Consider the following 23,596-nt stretch of genomic DNA (forward strand, 5'->3'; position numbering starts at 1 on the left):
GAGGGAACTTATAGTCTAGAATTACAGAATTGGTTCAGAGTAAGAAAGAACCATTTTGGATACCGGGAGACCCATCCAACAGAAAGCTGAGCTGCCTGAACAAGGTGTAGGCTGTCTCCCCAACTCAGCAGTAGCTTTAGCACAGGTTCTAAAATTGGCTACCATGCCCGGTAAAAAGCGTTGCTCCAGTGTTTGAGAGTGGGGCTGAAATTCTCTAGAGCCCTTCTCATTCTTAGTGGTGCTGAGCAGAGTGTACAGTTGCCTTGAGTTAGGGGAGATCAGCCTGCTACCTTTCCGAATCATCTTACTGTGTTCTTAGAAGATCCTAAATTTTATCTCCAACCCAGAATAGTAAAGAATATGATCCTGCTTTCCATCCTTGAGGCTTTCAGTCAATTTTCAGTTCTCGTCCCCAAATTTTAAGATAATGTAGCTGCTCAAGGCTTGTCTCCTGTCACCCCCTCACATTCTTGATCATTATACCTTTACCTTCTCATAGTCTCCATTTGTAATCTGTCACACACCCCCTAAGGTAATTGTCCATAATGTCTGCCTTCAAGGCCAAGTAGTCCATCTTAGCAAACACAAAGCAAAAATGTACAAGACTATTTTGTAGTAAACTGGAGTGAAATTTATGTGATTCCTTTCAAGCAAAATTTTTTAAACATTAAAAATGTGTTTATAAATTTTAGAAAATACAAAACAAGAAAGCGACAAAAGTAATTTGCTCATTATTCTATCACTCCAAGAAAGCATTGCTTTTTTTGATGCCTGTTTTTGTTTATATGTGTGTAAAATAAATTCACACTGTATAAACAGTTCTGCTTTCTCTTTTCACTTATTTTGTGATCGTTTCTCCACATATTATAAAAATACGAATTTTAAAATGAATGATACAAATAAGATGAACAAAAATTATAAATATGCGAAGATAGAGGTCAAGCATGGTGGCACAGTCATATAATCCCAGCATTCGGGAGAATGAGGCAGGAGGATTGTCACAAGTTTGAGGCCAGCCTCAGCTACATAGTGAATTGAAAACTATCTTGAACTACATAGTGAGATTCTGTCTCAAAAAAAACCAGGGCTGGGGATTTAGCTCAGCAGTATAAGTACCTTCCTAACAATCACAAGGTCATGAGTTTGATCCTTGGTGCCAAAAAAAACTCAAAATTTTGAGATCAAAACATCAATTATATTTATGACATTAGCCATTACATTAGCCTCCTTTGATCTCATACAAATCTTTGGCATCCGCTACAAGTAGCTTTCCACTCAGAATTTCTTACCGAGAGAAACTGCAAAGAGCAGGTTGTATCCTCAGTATTACTGTATTTGTGACTACACCTCAATAATATTTCTCACTGTATGTAATAAACCATTCTGCTCTATTAATACAACATGCACACTTCTGCTGACTAAAAGTATTTTACATTTGCATAGTCATTATTTAATTTTCACAGATTCTGTATAAGTAGGCAGTGTGGGTGGCGCAATATCTGTTTCAAAGATGAGGAGAGCAGGCTCAGAGAGTTATATAACCCATTCAAGGTCACCTTTTAACAGGGTTGGATGACCTGTACCAGAAAAGGAAGTTTAGATGTTTACAGATGGAGGAAGAATTCAGAGTAGATTTTTCTGTCTTATAATTCCAGTGCTCTAAATATTTTATTTGCATGTTGCCTTGATTTAATAAATGAATATCATCAAAATTATTTGAATTAAATAAAATAACAATAAACATTTTAAAAGGTCAATGGTAAATATTTTTTTAAATATAGCAACTCATCTGTCATCTAACCTAAGATTCCTAACCTCTTCCCTTCCCCCATTACTATTTACCCTTTGACAAATTTCCACAGAAGGAAATGATTAAGAAAATTGATTCAAGCTATTTTAAAAAGGTGTCAGTTAAAGTATATATTTAGATGTACCTCATTTTTTACACAAGTCATTCAAAACAAAAAATAGAAATCTTTCAATCATTCTTTTTTTTGTATTGCTAATTGAATTCATAACCTTGAGTTTGTTAGGCAGGTGCTGTGCCACTGAGCTATATTCCCAGATTTTCCTGTATTTGTTCTTGTTTTTTAGTTTTTTGGAGTGTTTGTGTGTGTGAGTATGTTGTATTTTACTTTTAAAAGATTTTTTAAATGAATTTATAAAGGATTTCAGGAATACTACTGTTCAAAGGAAGAAAATCTTGTATTTCAGTTCTTTAAATGACTAATGATCATATATGAAACTGAGATAGTGAAAATCATTATTTCCTTGTGAAAGCGCCAAAAATCAAACTATTTCTGGTTTGGTTTTCTCAATAATAAAGGAGGATTGGGTTGATAGATGCTGGAGTTCTGCTTAAATTTTTTAAATCCTCTGCTAGAGCAACAGTAGGCTGGCAGAGAAAATATAATAGCTCGTAGATGTGCGTATTTTACAAAGCTTCTGTCTTCCGTCATCTCTCCTGAACTCGCTTCGGTACTTCCCATGAAGAAGATGAGAGACACCATTATCTCGTGGAGATATATCAACCCCGAGTTGCTTTTTGCATCATTTATTGTTAGTAACCACTGTCCTATTATAAAACTTTCTCCTCTCTTCCAATCTGATAATTTTTGTGGTCTCCATTTGTCTGTCCATTCTTGTTCATGGTTTTTGAGTGGCTCTTCCATCATTCTCTAAAATGTTGCTCTTCTCTTGGGTTTTATCTTTATGCTTTGTTTTTGTTTTGTTTGCTTGTTTGTTTACTTTATGCCCAAGAGACAAGCGCATTCATTGAAAGATTTCCACACCTTCCATTTCTACCTAACTTGGTAGCCAATTCAAATGCATCTCTTGACTTCTGGAGACCTGTCGTACTCTCATTGGGCATTTTTATTTGTTCATTTCCAGGTGCTTGATGCTCATCCTTTGAAAATCTCAGCCAAGTCTCTGTAACTTAGCTAGGTGAATGACAGCACCTTTCCATCCATGCCAATACCAAAATCATTACTTTCTCCCTTTCTTTCTGTATCCTAATTCCTATTTCATCCCTGTTGGATCTGCCTCCTTACCAGCTCTAAATCCCCATTTCCTACTGCTAGCTACTACCTAAATTCAGACTCTCATTATTGTCTTCTTTTGCAACAGAATCCTAATAGTTTTTCTTGCTTTTACTCTCTGGCACCCACCGAGCCAATCATACCACAGTCGGAATGATCTTTTAAAATGCTGATTTTTCTGTGTCTTACATGTGATATACACACACAAACATGTACACAGTTTATTCCTTATTGCCTGTAGAAAGACATGTACACAGAAGTCTCTAATCTGGCCTTTCTAGCTTCTTTTCAATTCTTGACATTGTCAACTCCATTTTCTTTTGTATGATCCTTATCCAGTGATATCTAGCTAGTCATAATTTCTTGCACTTTCCACACTGACTGAGTCTCTCATGCCTGCGTACCTTAGAATACAACTCTTCTATTTTCAATTCCCGTCTTCACTGTGCTTCTCCCGGTCTATTCTTCCAACTGGTGCTCCCAATCGTGAAGAAAGGATCCTCTGTACTTTTCCTTCTCAGGTTAAATCCTCTGTTGCAATATATGCCTTTACTACTCTGCTGAATTATCAATGTTTTCTCTCGCTAAATTTTCTTTACTTACTCTCCTTATACACAGCACCCTATTTCCTACAAGAGTGAATACTCAGCACATAGTAGGCACTTAGTGTTCTTTGGATAAAATGACAATAACTGAGAAAGCCAACTCATGAAAAGGGTCAAATCTTCCCATTAATACATGGTGAAAGCAAAACCTGATTCCCAATCTTTCAACTCTTTCTGCAACCTTCTTTTCACTCTGTTGCTGCTTTTGTAAAACAGTGAATAAATTCTGTAAAAGAACTTTTGGAGTAATTTTAAAGTTCATGAGGCCATTGAAAATAAAACCAGTGCCTTGGTGAGGAAACATTTTCCTTTGAATGCTGTTTAGAAATGACTCATCCTTGTACCACCTCTCTGACTTCTGTTATACCTGTTTGTTCTGGTCACACACTGAGTCATTCAAAAGTTAAGGATTAGATGGCCTCTTCTATTTATAAGTCTCTGTTTCTACTTCTAAGAGGTAATCGTTTCAATTGAATTAGTTATTCCTGAGGAAATCTCACTAGCCTTTAAGATGGAGTCAACATAGAATAAGTACTGTAGGTGTTTACAAGTGTTATCATGAGCATAAATATATCTACTTTACATTGATGATAATGGTGTTTCCTAATTGATTAGGACTATTTTCAGAAATTTGCATTAGTGTTTCATTTACTCTTATGTAAACCTAACCATAAAATAATTTCTTGCACTTTCTTGCACACACTTGCTTTGATACATATACAGTTACTGTAAGGCGTTTAACACAATGTTTTTTAGGAGAAGGGTGGTATTAGTACTGTGAAGATTGTGAAAGGATAATTATGTATAGCCTATCCTGTGTTCTTAGCTGTTAGTCTCGTTGGGCAGATTATTCTAATATACAACCAGTGATTAGAGAAGATCATTATTTCATTAATTTTTTGTGCCAGATACTATTCTATACAATAGCACTATATGTAAATATGTGTCTGTGTATGTTTACATTTTTACAAAAACTCTTAAGATTTTCTATGGTCAGATTAGGCAAAGCCAAAATTTAGGTTTGATCTACTTGCCATTCTACCACATGATATTTCAGTCTGTAAGATATACAGAGAGCAGCAGAAAGGAAATGAAATTGTCAGAAAACACTTGATGATAGAAAACCAAGAATGCATTAGATGGGCAGAAATGAGGCAATCCTGAAACAGAATTCCGGAATTCAGCTTTAGCTTAGGCTTTAGGAGATGCACAAATAGAAAGAGCAGAACAGGCTTCTGACCTATTTAGATAGTAGATTTCACTCCTCTTGCCTCAGCGTCCTTCTTCATCATATCTATGATATGTTACCACATGTTTGCATTTAATAGCTGAGTGATTATCCCTCAGTTATATATAATGCATAAAACATGAATTTTAAGCCACACTTTTCTTAAGTAGTCTTATTCTGAGAAATTACATTTTCTTAAGTCATTTTATAAAATACTAGAACTCAAAAGGTGTCTGTGTGATTGCACCCTGCTGTGTTGAAAATGCCATTATTAACTGGACAAACAAGACTTCATGAAACAAAAGGTACAATGTCACTGGTGCAGGAAGTTCTTACTGACTAGAAGAGACCTAAAATGTGATGTTTGTAAATAGAAATACTCTTCTGAATAAAAATCTGATTACTTACTAAAATCCAATCTTAGTTTTCCTAAAATACAGTTATTTGGATCTCCTTCCAAGTCTACAAGTCTCTTTACCTCGTAGAACCATTCAATAGTTCTCCTACCTGTGAAATGTCCAAGTTGAACTAAACTAACATTTTCTAAGTTATTTGCTTATACAGCATATATTACAATATTTGTTTAAGCAATAGCACATCACATTCCCTTCTTATAGATTCACAATGAAAATGATAGTGGTAAAGTGTCTGACCACCCTACAGTAAACAGACTTATTCAATGTTGTACAATCCAACATTTAAAGATATTTGACAAAAGATACTCTCAGTTATGTGCCACTGTACACTCTTAATTGAACAGAAACTCATAGCAGTGCTGACAAAATTCAGTGTGTTTTTAAATGATTTGTAGGTTCCCTCAATTATTGAAGTTTCAAAATTATACAAAGACTTTATAAAGATCCAGCCACCTTTTTTTCCCCCCAGTAGTCTGGATGCAAATCAATTGTTTTATATAACTGTAAAGGCAATGAGGTAGGGAGAAAAAGATGTATAATGTCTTTCTTCCAATTTCTGAGCAAACAGTTTGAAACACAAGTTAAGGATGCAAATATTCAACTCCATCCCCCACACTGGAGGTTTCAGATTGCAATCTGAACTGATTCTTCAGCATAATCATCATAATGTAAAAGTTCCCATGTAACAGAATACTAAAGGTAATCTTTAGATTGTAGTCTTAAGATCGAGTTAGAAATGGCTAATTTAATTATCTCCTATGCGGGATCTGTATCAGGAGGCATGCCAGTAAATCAGTATACTGCAGTGATTAACATGACTATTTGTCTTCAAGAGGATCACAGTCTATGGGGGAAGCACATAGTTAACTGCACCATTATAACAGTTGTGTGAATTGTTTCAATAAGGCTATGTTTAAAATGTAATAACAAACTTCAATGAAATTCCTTACAAACTTTGATTCAAAGGTATTTGCATATCCCTTTTCTTCATCCATTAAGTATAAATGAAAAGAAATTGCTCTTGGGTTTGTGGCAAATTACTTTTTGTCTTGACTAGCATGATGATCATGGTGGAGATGATGGAGGAAACATTATGAGATGCAAAGCTATTTTTTTTTTTGCCCTTTTTTTTATTTAAGAGGAAAAAGAGAAAAACACAAAACAAAACAAAGCAGTGTAAGGTTACACATAATACAGAACTACAAAAAAAAAACATAACAGTAAGAAATCACCTGTTAATAGATTACATAATATCATCTTGGAAATAGTTGCTCAAATCACAGTATCAAAGAATACAAAGTAGACATTCAAACGGAGAGACTGCAAACAGCTGTGTTCAATGATCCAAAAACATTAATATAGTCAGCTATTTAACATCCCTAAACACACTTGTTGTTATATCCGTTAGAGCTCTTTTTTTTCCCCTCCCTCTCTTTTTTATAACAAAATTTACACATTTTGGATTTTATTACTCCTTAGTTCTTATTACTTTTTTGGAGATGCAAAGCTATTAATCTTTCTGTAAGATCATCATTCCTCCTTAACACATTCAAGACAGGCTGTAATTTGTATGTCTTGCTGCTGGGCTGTGAACCACCAGTGGTACGCACATGACTACAGCATCAGGTGGGGAATCGTCCCATTAGGTGGTACAAGCTGTCCATTCATGACTCAGACTTTAGTCTCATGAATATACCTGTGTTATGGTTTGAGTCTAGATATTCTCCCCAAAGCCTCATGTGGTCATAGGTGTGTCTTCTCAGAGATGGCTAGATCTAGGCTGTGTGAGGCTGGGATTAAGTATGTGTGGTTACTCCACTGATTGATTTGGCATAGTTCTGGGTGAGGATACCCACCCAGGCCCACCCTGGGTTATAGATAGTACCAACCAAAAGGTGGGTACCCTGAAAGAAGTAAAAGGGAGAGGCAGGCTGCTGTTACTTCTGTGCTACTTTACTCCTTCGGTGCTTTCTTGCCTTCTACCCACCATGAATTGTTTCTGCTCTGTGATCGTCCTCTGCCATGCCACCTCGCCATGAAGCCAACTAACTACAAACTAAAACCTTTGCAAAATGTGAGCCAAAAGAAACTTTTTTTCCCTTTGAGACAGGTTAGCACTATATGTTTTTGAACTCACTGTGTAGCCCAGGCAACAATGCACCTGCCTTAGCCTCTTGAGTACTGGGATTATAGGCATGTACTTCCATCCCCAGATAATTAAACCTTTCCACCTTTAACCTTGGGCATGGCAATATATCTGGTTAAAACTTGGGATCTTTTTAATAAAGAAGGACAGAAATTTCAAATATACTATTAATAACCAATTCTGGCTTAATTTAAAACTGTCTCTAATCTTGAAATGCTGATAAATATACATCTTTCACTGTCCAATGGAATAAATAACTATTACTGACTCAACTCCACTGTACACACAACAGCACCACTGAGGTTCTGAGAGTGAGGCTGCCTTTACCTACAGAGTGATGCCTAACCAGAGCTTCCAAGTCCCTTCATACACTGCTCTCCATCCTCTTTCCATCCTCATTTTGTACCTCATATTCAAGCAAACTTACTGACCTCTGGTGAACCCAAAGCATTCTTGTTAAGATTTTGCTTTTTGTTCATTGTTTCCTAGTCTCTAGCACTGTTTATTTTCATCTTCCTTTGATGAAATTGTATGCATTTGTCAAAGCTTCCAGCAATGCCCAATCTTCCATGCAGTCCTCTCTGCTTCCCCACAACTGGAATTAATGTCACTCCTTTGATTTATTTCACAGCTTGTTGTCCATCATTCTCTTATATAACCTTCACAATGTATCTTGACCTATAGTTTGTACACATGACTGTCTGCCACATAAGATTAGAATCTCATTGACAAACATGGCCAGGTTTTACATATCATGTGTACACACACACACCAGCATTGATCGTTTGTATGCAATAGGTGGTTACTTCATGTATGCTGAACAAGCAAGCATTTACATAAAATGAAGAGCTTTAAGGATTCACCTCCTAAAGATTAAGGATATGATTCTCCTTTCCGAGGGAAAAAATAAAGCCCTACCAAGGCATGGATATAGTGATTAATCCAAACCCAAGACAGAAAGACTGAGTCCAGTTTCCACTTCTCCCACTTACATACTAGGTGGTCATGATCAGATGACTTAATGTCTTTAGACCACATTTTAAAAATTTACAAAATGAGGACAGTAACAAAATTCATAATGTTCTTATCTAACACCAGCATATATTAAGTGCTTATTCTAGTAGCTAATCAACCGCAGGTGCCCAGTAACTTTCCTTCTGCATTTCTTTCTCCTCTTAAACACCATGCTATCAGACAGCAGGTAGACTGGGATATCATTGTATAAAAAATAATAATTTCATATCTAAAATGTCAACAGGGGCCAGGGATATAGCTCAGCAGCACAGCGCCTGCCTTCCAAATGTGCGGTCACAAGTTCAAGTTTCAAAACAACAAAAAAGAATTTTTTTAATATATATGAATATCATGTTTAAAAGAGTGGCAGAAGGTAATGATAAAATAAATGCCTCACAATTTTTTCAAAACAACATTACTAAAAATTACCTAAAGCCATTACAAATTTGTTAAATTCATATTCTGAAAACAAAAGTTGGGAGGAGAAAGACAAAAAGATACAAACATATAATAAATCCCAGCAGGTGACTTTGAACTAAATAAGAGTACAATGACAGCCAATTTGAAGAAATCATGAACTATGTAAGTTTACCAAGCAATTACAAAACCTCACAACTCTGTGGGTTATTAAGAAAATTACTTCACTCATATTCCTATTTCTTCACCTATTTTATAAATTCCATATCCTTTCCTACTTGAGGTCAGTAACTCCATTTTCTCTAACTGATTAAATGAAATTGAAAAAGGCCCCTGTGGATATTCCTTCCTGCCAAAATTGATCTGAATCTGTCCTAAGCAATGAGCCTCCTTTTTGCCAAACATTCTACCTTGATTAACTTCAAAATAGGTTGGTTCCCTTAGAATGCTCACTCTTCTGTAAAACAGGAAGTTCTGCACCTCACCACCCCAAATTACCACTCGGTAGGGCATCTTTAAAAAACCAGAAACCTACTTTCTTTATGGAAAGTTTTATGTGACTCAAGCATTCATTCTACATAATTATTCTTACTTCTAGTTGCCGCTATGCCTAAAATTCAATGGTGTGACACCTACAAGCAGCATAAGCCAGTTTGCAAGTTTTATTTATTTATCACTTCTAAACTTTAATTCAAAATAAGAAGCAGGCGTACCAAATGAATGACCACTGTCTGAGTTACTGTTTTGTCACTGGGACACAATACTACACAGCACAACTTAAAGAAGGAGAAGTTTATTTTGGCTCATGATTTCAGTCCATACTTGGCTGGCTCCAAGGCAGGAAGACATGGCAGAGGGGCATAGTGAAGCAAAAGCTGCTGCCAACATGTGATCCAGGAGCAGAAAGAGAAAGGAAGAAATTGGGAGGGAAACACATTCTACCAGCCCCCACCTCCATCCCATGACCTACCTCTTCTCACCAGACTCGGTCTCCCAACAACCAGTCAGCTATAAAGACCTCACAATCAGATTACCTACCAAAAGCCCCGCCCATGACCCCATGAGGCTTGGCTTAGGAGTTGTGCTTATAAACCATGACACCTGCAATGCAGACCCTAGATGATTAATATTTCTGTGTATTTTTTTAGTCAAATGTCCTTGTTCAAATCAGAAGTAATGGGAAATTCCAGTTATCACCCAGAGCTTGGGTTACAGTAACTTTTCCTTTTGCTTTGTGATTAAGCCCTGGTTTTATTGAAAATAGCTTGAGAATTTGCAAAGCAGGAAATCTGGCCAGCTCATTAAAAAGAGGTAGCCAGAGTGCATTGCCACAGTCATCATTCAGAAGAGACTTCCATGATAGATTGTATGTGCGTCTGTTAAAGTTAACAAACTCTAAGTGTGATTGATTTGCTTATATAATTGTCTCACCTACTAGACCATACATTGTGTGAGAGCAGAGATACTATCATGTTCATCCTTTTACCTTTATGAAAGGAACCACTATTTGTGATACTTCAAGAAGCCCTTAATAGAGAGAGATCTTTTGCAAATGGGAAGGGGACCAAGAGATGGAAGGAGAAACAGGGGGAAGAAACGCAAAAAGAATTAAGATATGTGATATACATATATCAATACCCCATAATGAATGTAGCATGTACTGATAAAAATTTAAATAAACAAAAGGGAGGAGAGAAATCCCTATTACTGGGCCCCAGATAAGAATAAAGAATAAATGACAAATAGCAAAGGACACAAGCCAGTTCCAAGGTGTCCCTATATAACTGTTTAATCACAAAACTTGGGAACAGGAGTGGAATAGGGTAATCATGGTGATGGGCTGATGACTAGCATAGTGGATTGTGCTGGTTCAAAGGGCCTGTAGACCAGAGTCAGTTCAGCAGATTTACTATTCCTCCTTCTGGGTTCTCACCCAAGCATCTTCTCCTACAGTATCCCAATCTACTCTGTACTGGGTGCTGACTTTTCTAGGAATAACTAGCATGGCCAAATTCTTCTTACACTTTCCTACCCAATTGATATGTAGCCATCAGAGCTGCCAGCTTCATGTTGATTTTCCTTTTTTTTTTTTTTTTGTCAAAGCCCAGCTTTTTGTTTGTTTTTTTCCTTTTAATTTCCCAGCTTCCTTGACATGAAAAAAAAGATAAGAAATAGAATCTCTTCTTCCTTCCTCCTCTCATTAGAGATGTTTTTCTACCTGTTAAATTTCTCTCAGTCCATCCACATCCTTCACTGAATGTGCCACTGATTTTTTCCTTGGAACTTTCTCTTGTTCTCTGTCAATGTGTCAAATTTATTTTAAAAAAAAAGATTTTTCTTCTTCCAAGGATTTGTTGTCAGTATAATCTCTGAACAAAGAAGAGTATTCTTGAAGGTCTTATAAAAACCGTCTGCTGAATTGGATCCTATCAAGTGCTGGTGGTTACTTTGTGAAAGAACCAATCACACCATCATCCTGCAGAGTTTCTATAATTAGAATTAAAGATACTTTAGTGTTTGTCTACTTGTCTCAAGGAGACCTTGTTGAATTCACCAAAAATTTGAATTTCCATCAAGCTTTCATTTTGAAAACAAATGGACATCCTTTAAATTATGAATGGGTTTAGAGATGGCATGACATGAATAAAATAAGAATAGAATGTGGGTGTGGTGTTGTATTCCTAGCATTGGCAGGTTAGTGCAGGAGGATTGCCATGTTCAAGCATAGACTGTGCAACGTAGCAACTTGGTGAGATCTTGTCTCAAAATAAAAGCTACAAAAAGGCTGGGAATATGGCTTGTTGTGAAGGTCCTGAGTTCCATCTGTATGACAGGAGTTGGGGGAGTGGGGCAGTTACTTCATTTAAAGTGTTTGGAAACTGATATAGACTGGGGTGAAGGTTTTCATGCTCTAATTTTTTTTAATGCAGAGATCTTCTTAGGGCCTTACCACTGCTCAGCAATGTGAGTAGAAAACAAGTCGGCTTTGTCTTCCTCATCAATCAAAGGTTTGGGTTTTGTAGAAGCATTCTTTTGAAGGAAATAAAAGGTTTATTCTGATAATGAGAACTTTGAAAATATTACACAAGGATTATGATGAGAGATACAAATGGACAGACACTGGCCAAAGTACATGTCTGGAAACTCTGTCCATCCTGTCTCTACCCTAGCCAAACTACCGTCATTTGAATTACTGTATTAGCTTACTTCCTGTGATCTTGCCATCTTGTCTTGCCCAAATGTGTTGCTTCTCAATTCATTCTTCTGCCTAAAGACAAAAAGATCTATTTTTAGTGCAGATTTTGTCATCTTCCTGTCTTGCTAAAGTCCTCTGAAGGTTTCCCATTGCCCTGAGAAAGAGGAAGTGTCTTTCATGACTTCTGCAGGACCTCTTGTGAACTGTCTTCTTCCCTCTGGTTTCATCTGGATTATTCAAGACATTAAGTTTTCCTTCAGTACCACTGCCTACCATTTCCCACTTCAGAGTCTGCATGCGCTCACCGGGCGATTCATATATTGAACAGCATGCACTCATGGGAGCCTTTGCAGCATGGTCCTCCAAGAGTGGGTTCTTTTTCTTTCCAATATATATTCTTATGCCCATTTGTTCTTAAAGATTTGTATACTGATAATTATTTCTTTTGCATGTGGCTTCCCTCTAAATTTCAATTTTTTGCTTTTGTATTTCCAGTACATAGTTCTTGGCACATGGTAGTTATTTGTTGAATATAAGTGAAGTCATGATTGCATGGTTACACAATATTACTTTTCTTCACAGCAATCTTATCTAATATTACCAAATATAAAGAGAAAGGCATGAGAAAGGACAAAGTCCAGCATTTCCCCAGCATGTACTATATGGGCCAGATAAATGTTAGATAATAAAATAAATGCAAAATAGAACTAAATCATACTTGTATCCTCAAAAAGTTGAGTTGTAACATAGCTGTCCATTCTACTGCATGATATTCTTGAAGTTTATAGTATATACCAGACTCGCAGTTGTGTTGAGTTTTACATGGGTTGAGTTAATTAATCTCAACAATATCTATCAGGAAAGATTAATCTTTAATTTACAGAATTGGAACAGAGAGTAGTTAAGGATCTTACCTATAGGTACAAAGCAAGTAAGTGGTAGAACTGGGAAGTGCTCCCAGGTTTGGCTGACACTTTCCCTTACATGGCTAACATGTAAATGATTGATAAATTAATGAGTGAGTGAATAAGTAGATGACCTACACTAGGTTGCAAAAGATACAAAGTTAACAGATTATACCTTTGGAATAAAATACTGGTAATATTTAATAAACTGCAAGTATTAAAAGTTTGTTTCTTTTTCCTCCCCTCTAAATTCCTAAGCTATTAGCAAAAACTAAAGACATTTCCTACAGACATTCCATTCAATTATGTAAACCTGCTGAAGAACTCAAACTGTGCCAAAGTCAAACTGCAGCACAGTATTTGGCCTATCAGCATTTTCTGAAAAATCATTAAGAAAAAAGCCATCTAAGCATTTGCAAAAACTGTGTGTAAGAAAAAGAGATAATGATAAGATGACCACATAAAATAGCAGTACTAAACATACACATCAGCATACACACACATGTATAACTTGCTTGCTTTTTGCCAAATATTGATCTGAGGATTTTTAATAATAATCCATTAATCCTCATAACCTGTGAGGTAGATCCTACCATATTCATTGAATATAGGTTTTTACTGATAGACCCTGTGTTTTACCAAAAAGGTATACTACCGTCAGTTAAAGATGACCTGGTTACTTTCTTTGCTGGGACAAAACACCCAACACCCAAAATGAAGGAAGGAAAGGTTTATTTAGCTCACTGTTTGTGGAGGTTTCAGTCCATAATCAGCTGGCTCCAAGGCAGGGTGGCATGGCACAGAGGCAACACTGCAAAACAGCTGCCAGCAAAAGTAGCCAGAGCAAGAGAGGGGAGAGCAAGCCTCTTTTCCTCCCTTATATTGAATGCAGATCCCCCAGGGCAGATGTACACTCACAAAATCTCCTTGCTCTCCTCTTGCACAGGATTAGGATATTTACAAAGTAAGGATCCTGGCTCCCTGCTCAGTCTCTCAGTTAAACTTCTAAACTTCTCAAGTTGATGCCATGTATCAACTATAACAGAAGCATTGGCTGATTTTAGATATAAAAATGAGAAAAAGTGTATTGTGAAGTGGATGGAATACAGTAATTTAAATCCCTTTTTGTAAATGAAGAAACCACCGGAGAGCCAATGAAGTGAAGTAATTTTGTTTCTATATATGTATGTATGTATGTACGTATGTATTTGAGACAGGGTTTCCTATATAGTTCAAGCTAACCTTAAACTCACTATGAAGCCCATGCTGGCCCTGAACTCAAGGTGATCCTCCTACCTGGGATTATAAGCATGTACCACCACACCCAATTGAAGTAATTTTCTTTAGATCACATTGTTTAGGCTCTAAATTTAGTTCAGTCTAATTTAGTCTCATTTTGTGACCACCTTTTCCTCTTGACTTCTTATAGATATGAGTGAGACTCTAGCTCATCCTCACAAGTAGAGGATTGAATATATTTGATAAGATTGGCATTTTCGTATTTCCTGTTATATTGTCTTATAAAAATTAATGAAAAATATGCATATTCACTTACCAATAACTGGACTGGTAAGTGGTTAACTAACTATTATTCTTTTCCATACATGGAAGTTTGATTATATCCTGAACCTAATGTGTTTACCTGGATGAATATGGAACCACCTGTCATCTCTATCTGCCCACATTCATTAGATGATAATGGGAACCTTTATGGACATATGTGAGATTTTTGTGGTGAAGGTTTCCTAATTAGAGGGCTTTCTCTGTCACAACCAATATAACTTTCTGAAAAACCATAGACATATAACAAGCCTAGTACTGGAGAAAGAGGAATTGATTGCCATGTAGCCTGGTTTTGTGATACGTGAATATTTCATTACTTAGCCTAATAAGCCACCACTGCAGGAATACTAAGGATTTGGGGCAGTCATATCAAATATTCTTGGATGTCTTCCATTTCTAATGTATTCAACAGAAAAATGAATGCTCCCCCCCCGCTTCCCCCCAGTGAGTAAAGACTTGAGGAAAATGCTGCCAGGAACCAGAGGTGAACAATCAGTAATGCTAGAACCAGAAGGTGGAGCTTATGGGAAGAAATCTAGATTCTAGGTTCACTTAACAATTACTGAGTGAGCTTCTCCTGGGTTCCCAAGGAATCACCTTAGGTAATTCTCACAAGGATGTTTTGGGGAGATGATTCTTGCCCCTCATTTTGTATTTACAGGCACTCACGTACAGAAATGTGAAGAAATTTGCAGAAGCTGCCACAGCTGCTTAAAATGTCAGAGTCAATATGTGAATCCAAGACTATCTAATGTCCCTATCTTGTGGTCTTTATGTGAGCCATCCATATGTATATTTAAATGTTTGTGTGATAATTATCTATTAGCAATAATGAAACCCCATATTAGAATATTTCCTTTTTTTCCCCCATTGCAAGTTTTACTGACAGCAGCACTCTGATAGATGAATACTAAAGCTTGAGCCACCGTTTAAGCTCAGATTACGAATAAAGGGTTGAAGTCAGGGCTATGTCATTTTTTCTGAAGAACCTCTATCTATATGTAGTACCTGATTGCCTGATATACAGGGCTAGGACATAAGAGCTCTTGAAGTTGTTCATGTCCCTCTTCTCACATTTCATTTTCTGAAAATTCAGCTGATGGTATCTGGGAGAAAGGACAGTGATTTTAGGATGATTAATCATTACACTGTCACCCAACTGTGAAACCTGAAGTACCATTCAGCACAGTCCAGTGAGCTCTACCTATGGGCAGGTGCAGATTTGTTTCTGTGTCTCCCGGGTGGGAGCTGTCACTCAGCACCAGAGTATAGAGTGATCTGACAGATTGCCAGGATGCCCGGAGAGACAAGACAGGCTGGAGTGGGCCCTGTCCCCTGGGGCTCTGATGATAAATTGTCTGCAGTGATCAACACGCAGAGCTTTTGGACGTGAAAAATTTGCTCATTCTATACTCTTAGATAAATTGAGAGCACAAGAGACAAGTATGTGCTTGGGGGTTGAGGGATAGTATTGTTGCCCCTGGAAACAATGTTGTTCCCTGATTATAATCAAAATGATACAGCTACAGGGAGGTTCAAGTTATGGGGACTTTGGGTGTCCAATTAGTGCTATTTTCTGTCATGACAGTGACTGCCTGATTCCTTGGGTACAGTAAAGTCTGACATTTTTCCAGCTCTCTCATAATGTGGAAACATTCTGATGTGATAAGAGTATGTTTAAAGAATACAAAATTGCTTTCTATGGTTATTATTGATTAAATTGTTTAATCCACAATTTTGTGGAATATTCTATTCTATGAAATGCTAATCATACCTACATTTTGAGTGGGTACCTTTTGAGTCACAGAAATACCTAGGCCTGACACACTGTAAAGCCAGCTACTCAGCAGTCACTTAGCAGATAATGACATCTTGGCCCTGGGCCTTATAGCAAAGAGTCACAGGAGCTACTATGTTTTCAACCATGAAGACTCGTTTGCTGGTGGCTTCTGTCACCCTTTTCATGGAAGACAATTAGTTTTTGAAATTGATGAGGAAATAAGTGGCTGTCTATCCAGAGCTTAATCAACTGACCCTGGCACCTCACCCAATTGGAGTTCATGTTGTAATTCCTTGAGATGTCACAATTAATTAGCACAGAGCCATGTGTTTCCCTGTGCCCTTCCTTAAGAGGCAGGAGTATTGCATACACACCCATAATTTCCTAAGAAAGATAGAGACATCCATGCTGGACACCATGCAGGCCTCTCTTGCCATTGTTTCAGTCATATAGTCAGAAAAGAAGAGAAAAAGGAAAAAAATCTGTTGAAATTCTAGGAATTTTCCTGTGAGAAGTGGTAGGTTGAAAACAGAAAATAACTTTTACTGATGACCTATTTTGTCATAAGCCCAAGGAATAGATAGGATGAATATGAACCTTCCCTGGTATCTATTAACAGGGCAGAAGTTAAAGATCAAATATAATGTAATGAAGAAGGCATTTCACTCCCAGTGAATACATGATGTAAGGAGAAAAGGTGCTCTGGGATGAATGGGGAAGATGATGCAGGCTAAATTATTTTTATAACTTAAGTGTAATCCTATGAGAAGACTATTAATATGAGCACCGTCCTAAAGTGTCTTAAAAGTCAAAGGCATAGAACATGACAACTAAATGCACTTGAGATATTTTTATTATCATCATTATTATTATTTTGCTTCTTAAGTTTATAAAAGCCAAGGCCCAAAAGGAGTAAGGCACTTACTCAAGCTCACCCTATGGGATTGTGTTGAACACTGCACTAATTGCTTCTCCCCTAATTCTAGCCAAATTCTGCTGCTAGATTTCCATTTCTACTTTTGAAAGTTACTCATCATATACACAAGGAGGTAAATTGGATGTTTTTAAAAAGAAAGATGGAAAATTCTGATTTTTAAAATGATAGCAGCTAAAGATATGTATTTTATAGTGCATTTTAAAAGACACTGTCTTCCATTCCTCTTCTAACACTTCTAACACATAACCCTTCACTCATTTCCACAACACGAAAGAGGTCAAATAAACTCTTTGCTGCTACTGTGTGTCATGTCGTTTAACCTGTACAAACATGTGAGAGGTTGAAACTTTAACTCTATTTTGTAAATAAAATTAAGACTTATATCATGACTGATCTTCCCAGTGAGACTCTGCTAGATAGAGTAGGCTGACTTGAATGTGTCTCTGCACTCTAACATCTGTTCATTTTGTGCTACCCACAGCTACTTAGCAATATGAAAATGGAACACAAGCATCCACCCCAGGCAGAGTGGGATTGATCTGAAAGCAGATGTTGCATTCTGCTGCTTTGATTCTTTACCTTGTTGCACAGAAATGTGAGGACCAACATAATAATCACGATCATCATAGGAAATTTGCACCTGTGCATAATATGAATTGATTTTTTTCTCCAATCCCTTCCCCTTCCTTCAACCACTCTTCCCTTCCTTATTTACTACAGTTTTGTTTCCATTTTTTTCTTTTTGCTTGTTCTACTTTGAAGAACTCAAAGGTTCAGACTGGACCCACCCAGATAATCAAGGGCAATCTCATTTTAAAACCCTAAATTTTAATCACAGATCCATGTCCCGTATACCACACAGACCCTACAAATTCCAGGTCCTAGAGATTAAGACAGGGACATCTTTGAGAAACCATTATGCTTCCAACCACAGTCTACCATTTGGCCTCCAGTGATTCTTCTTTCCACATAATTGGAGAATATAATTCATAATTTCTCTAAGCTTCCTCCCACCCTGTAACAAGAGTCTCTTTCCTGCTTTCCAGTTACATATCATTGCCATCAGGAACATCCAATTTAAGCTTCCTTTAAGGGAGTCTATGAAGTTTCACTGAGACACCTTTAAAATCTGTATTTTTTGTTTGGGATAATCTAGGATTTTTTTATGGTCCTTAGCATTCTTATAGCCTCTTTTTGTGTCCATCTCCAAAGCCACTTCCACCTATTTATATATTTATTCCATTTGTTATACAGCTGCCTATATCACATACACACATATTACTGTTCTATTAGCTCATACAACCACAAAGTTAAGAGATTTAAAACAGCACAAATGTATTATATTATACTTCTGAAGATCTCATTAGAATAAAATCAAGCTGTCAACAGGCTGTACCTTTATATGGGGTCTGTTGGGGAGAATCTAGTTTTTGCTCGCTCAAGTTATTGGCAGAATTCAGTTCCTTGTGGTTGTAGGGCTAGAGTCTCTTATTTTCTTGCTGGCTATAACTTGATAACCATTCTCAGGCTTTAAAGATCACCAGTTTCTTTGGCTTGTGGCTCTGTTCCTCTACTTCAAAGCCAGCAGTGAAAGATCAATTCCTTCCCAAGTCACATCTCTACAAACCGTTCTTCTGTGTTTCGTCTTCCACTTGTAAGGACTCATGATTAGATTGGGCCACCAAGATAATCCATGGTAATCTCAATTTAGGAACTTTAACCTTTTTCAAATCAGGAAGTCTCTTTTCCTTCACAAAGCAACATATCAGAAAGTTCTGGAGATTAAAATGTAGGTATCTTAGAAGTTGGTATGCAGGCATTATTCATTCCATTACAATCATTAGAAATCATGAAATCCTTCCCGATGAGATATAAGTACAACATTCCTTATCAGGAATTCCAAAAGGAATTCTAGAGTCAGGCATATGAGTGTTTGAGCGACATACATTTGTCTACATTTGAATCCTCATTCTGCCACTTGCTAGCTTTTTCATTTCAGAACTTTGAGTCTCATTTCATTTATGAGACAAGAAAAAATGATTACATAGAAGGATTATTGTCAGAAACAATAAAGTGAAATTCATTCTGTGTTAGGCCTTCTACTTACATCAGTGTATTGTTGTACATCCACAACAACCAATTTAAGTTTATGCCATCTTTACCCACATTTCCTAGTTGAGGGAATGGTCACCTAAGGTTAACTGATCATTCAAGAGACTAAGTAACATATCTCAAGTTTACTGGTAGAAAAGGTGAAAATGGGACTTAAACTGAGAGCTCTCTTCAGTCTGGGCAGCCTGGCATATGCTGTCTTGCCTACCCAGTAACCTGTGTGAGACAGAAAATATAAAATACTTTGTGCACTGTGAGGTATGTAACAAGCACTGTTCAATAGGGTCCCCAGGTATGTCCTAGCTATGCTGCACAGCACTGAACGTGAGTGCCTGCTCTACTGTTTACTCCCTAGACTTCCCAGTTGGCAAAGGGCCACCACACATTGAAATTCAAGAAGGGTAGCAGGGATGGGGAAATCTTGCATTATCCATATCAAATTCCACTTGTCTAATGGACTTGTTAAAAGCACCCTGGGTGGAAAGTGTGAATCTTAATGGCATTTTATAAAAGTTGCTGTGATGAATTACTACATAAAGGAAATTAAAAAGAGCTTATCACTTTTTAAATTAGTAGATGGGGCACTGTAGCATGTTTCTCAGCCAGGAGGGTTCATTAATAGATAGCCAAAGGAGCTAGAAGCTGGGGGAAAAAAATGTGTCAGCTGCTTGGGTTTAGGAAGCTTACAAATCTGAATCTGTAATCCTACAGGGGCAGACTGTTCAAGACAAATAGAGCCCATGGCAAAAATGTGTTACTGAGACCTCAGCAGATACATTTATTGCTAAAGACGGAAGTGGAAAATTTCCTCTCATGGACTCTTGGGAACGGAATGGAGCACAATAGAATGAAGGTCTTCTCTGTCTCCACTCCTCACAGTTTACATCGAGGTGCCTGGAACCAAGCAAGCAGTTCAGATACGTTTAGGATAAGAAATCCTGAGACAAGGGTTAAGCAATAAGGGAACTGCACAACTTTAGAGAGTTGTCAGCACTGAGGGTAAGATTTGAGTTCCTTCATACTGCTGGGCCGTGAATGTAGCCAGAGGACAACAGGCTGAGCAACTGAACCATACAATAAAATAGCCATTATGTGGATTTTCTTGCCAGACGGACTTCATTTTTTATTTAATCTCCTCATATGTATTCGTATCATCTGAGACAAGTGCCTTCACTTTCTGCAATCCCTTTCTCCTCTATGAGATGGGAAAACTGGGGTTTTTTGCTTTTAAGGCTCTTATGATCTCAAAGCTGAAAAAAGACAATGACTACAAAGGGCCAAGCTGCCCGATAAAATCAGTAGTGGTAGCCATCATGGCCAGCATCCTCACCACTTGGCTGCCAGCACTGCCTTCTCCTAGACTGAACAGGGCATAATGTCAGAAAGGCTGAAATAGAAGAAGGCCTGAACTCTAGCCCTCGGTTACTACCGTAAAGCCATATGCCCCACGGCTGGTCACTGAGGGCTCCAGCTCTATGAAAAGGGGATCGAACTATCTATCACACCTTTTTCACGGGAGTGAAATAAGTCACAGGAATGTTCAATGATGCAGTACACAGGGTTAATGATTCTCTGCAAGGTTCCACAGAACTCAACATAGTCAGGCTCAGAAGTACGATTTATTACAGCAAAATGCCAAGTAAAATCAACAAAGGGAGAAGATTATGAGACAAAGTCTACGGGAGATAAGCTGTAAGTTTCCAAGAGTCTTCTCTTAATGGAAGAATATGGGCTGTGTCCAATGCCTATAGGAGCAAATGACAATAACAGGAGTTAAATTTCTACCAGGGAAGCTCATTAGTGACTCAGTATGGGGGCTTCTCACTGGGTACTGTTTAGGTAGGTACCCTTTGCCTGGAACGTTCAATTGCAGACTTCCAAAAGGAAAGCAGGAAACCGATACAGTTTGTACAGTTGAGGCACAATCTTGTGAGTTTTAAGAACTCACAAGATCTAAGTTCCCAGAGATCAGCCAAAGGCCACTTTTGCAAACAGACCTTTTTTTGAGGAAAACAGCTGGAGGCGTACTATGTTTTTTCTTCACAAAGTGAGATCTTTAAAATACATTATTATCCCCACAAGCAGGAAAAGCAGTTCATACTTACTGTTGGCCCTGCATACCAGGCACTGCTGTAAATCCCTCATTGGTAGTGCTATGTAATCACAAAACAACTCTGTACTGGAAGTACTGTTATCATCACCATCATTACTATGCTGTATACAAGGCAAGTGAGCACTAATGGAGGTTAAATACCTTACTCAGATGATTAGCTGCAGTTAAGACATTGTAGGAGTACCATGACCCAGTAGCATAGCCCCTGAATCTGTTTGTAACCTTTATATTACTGCTTGCTACCCTGCACCTCCCATGGCAGGGCCTGTATGTGTGTTGTCTGATTCATGCTTACCGCAGCTCTGTGTGAATGTAGTTGTTAGATCACTTTTGTATCAAAAACTTGTGGTTCAATAATGTTAATTAAATTACATCGTATGACAAAGCCAGAGAAGTGACAGAATCAGGAGTTTCTCTGTCTGCACCACCTCCCTTTTCTTGGTTTGGATATTGTGTGAGCCCTAGGGAGAAAAGATACAGTTGGTCACGGGGGAAATAATTTATTCTGGGAGCTCAGACAAAGAAACTCTCTACAAATTTCATCACTGAGAGATAGAAGTATCTGTGTTATAATTCAGCTTCTGCAGTATTTGAGGGTGAGATGCTGTCTTCAGCTCTTTTGGTTACCATGACAGCAGATGTGGCATTTCTTTGATGGAGGGGAAAAAAAGATAGAAGAAAAAGCCAAACTTGGTCCTTAGTGAATTTAGAAAAATCTGTTCCCCAAATATAGCTTATTTCACATGTATGAGTGGTTATACTCCAAGGAAATTCACAGGATGGAATCAAGAAACAGGGAGGTGGTAAAGTGTGCTTCTCCTGGGAAATAGCACACTGTATGTGTGATGGTTTTTGAGAGTGAAGGATAGAGCAGAGGGAAGGGAATGTAGGATCTCTAATAAACTGTCACTGTCTCAAGACAACAGCTACTTAGTAAGGACTTGTTCACCATTTTTTTCTGCTTCCAACTCCTGCAACTCATCAGTCATACAAACTGCCATGCAGTGAGCTTACAAAGGCTCTGCAAAAACTCTTTAGTGGGGGAAACATGATACAGACAGCAAGAACCTCATACAGAAACAGAAGATTTATGATGTCATTCATATGATTTTGATGTTGATAAACACATGTACATATGTTTTTTTCAATGGTTGTATTTTAAGCATTTGTTGAGGTTATTACATTAACCCCTTCAACTATCTAGTATCAGTGATGTTCCAAAATTCCATTGTCTGCAAGAATTAGAGCCTTCCATTGGTAGATTCTTTACATTGTTACCATTTTTCTCCATTTCTATTGTAAAGAAAAGTTCTTACAGGCTGATACATCTGAGGGGATTTGCTTATAACACAAAATGCTTTGTTTAGTAAGTTATGTTTATCTTCATTTTATTTACTTTTTAAATGATTTTATAATGAGAGGAAAGTATCTCAATTAAGTAGTAAACTGACTTTGTTATCTCCTGTTATCACCTTTGAACATCTGAGGTCCTCCCAGACAAAACATAGACCCCGGCTTTAAGGATCTCTGGGCCATTCCTACAACCAGCAAGATAATACAACTAACCTTAGTTCAGAGATAAAACAGTGGGAATGTGATCTGCAATCCAGAGCATCACCCAAACTTGATATCAAATAGATGTTGTATTCTCAGAGCAAGAGTAAAAATTAAAAAACACAAATTATACCTCTGTGTTGTCAGACTTCTTACCTTTCCTCCTTGTGACATTTCTTTCAGAGCCATGTTTGACTATGACAAGAGCAAAGACAGTGGGCTTCCAAGTCAAGGACTTAGTTTTAAGTATGGAGATATTCTCCATGTTATCAATGCTTCTGATGATGAGTGGTGGCAAGCCAGGAGAGTCACGCTGGAGGGGGACAGTGAGGAGATGGGCGTCATCCCCAGCAAACGGAGGTAAGAGTGGTCTTTGTGTATCTTAGCTAACCAGGGAGTAAAATGAGGAAGAGAGAATCAGGGGAAACTATTCACAAAATAATCATAGAAGTGGGATAGGAAAATTGTCAGTGGTGACAGGTAACATGAATAAAAAATTCTCATTCTCCTCATATTAGAATTTTACCAAAATTGGTGACTGCAACAAGCCATAAGGAGAAAAGGCTTTG

At 37.6% G+C, this 23,596-nt stretch overlaps 1 protein-coding gene across 28 annotated transcripts in view; it reads left to right on the plus strand.

Moving 5' to 3' along the window:
- Positions 1 to 23,596, plus strand: part of Dlg2 (discs large MAGUK scaffold protein 2) — a 1,893,126-nt gene that overhangs the window by 1,802,550 nt on the left and 66,980 nt on the right. For all 28 annotated transcript variants that reach the window (XM_063256338.1, XM_063256340.1, XM_063256341.1 and 25 more), the window contains one exon: positions 23,211 to 23,387. In XM_063256338.1, coding sequence (XP_063112408.1) covers positions 23,211 to 23,387 — 177 coding nt within the window. The remainder of the gene's footprint in view (positions 1 to 23,210; positions 23,388 to 23,596) is intronic.

Source organism: Cavia porcellus, unplaced genomic scaffold (assembly GCF_034190915.1).
Source record: "Cavia porcellus strain 051 isolate PalLab524CR breed Dunkin Hartley unplaced genomic scaffold, mCavPor4.1 scaffold_9, whole genome shotgun sequence".
NCBI classification, from domain to species: Eukaryota; Metazoa; Chordata; class Mammalia; order Rodentia; family Caviidae; genus Cavia; species Cavia porcellus.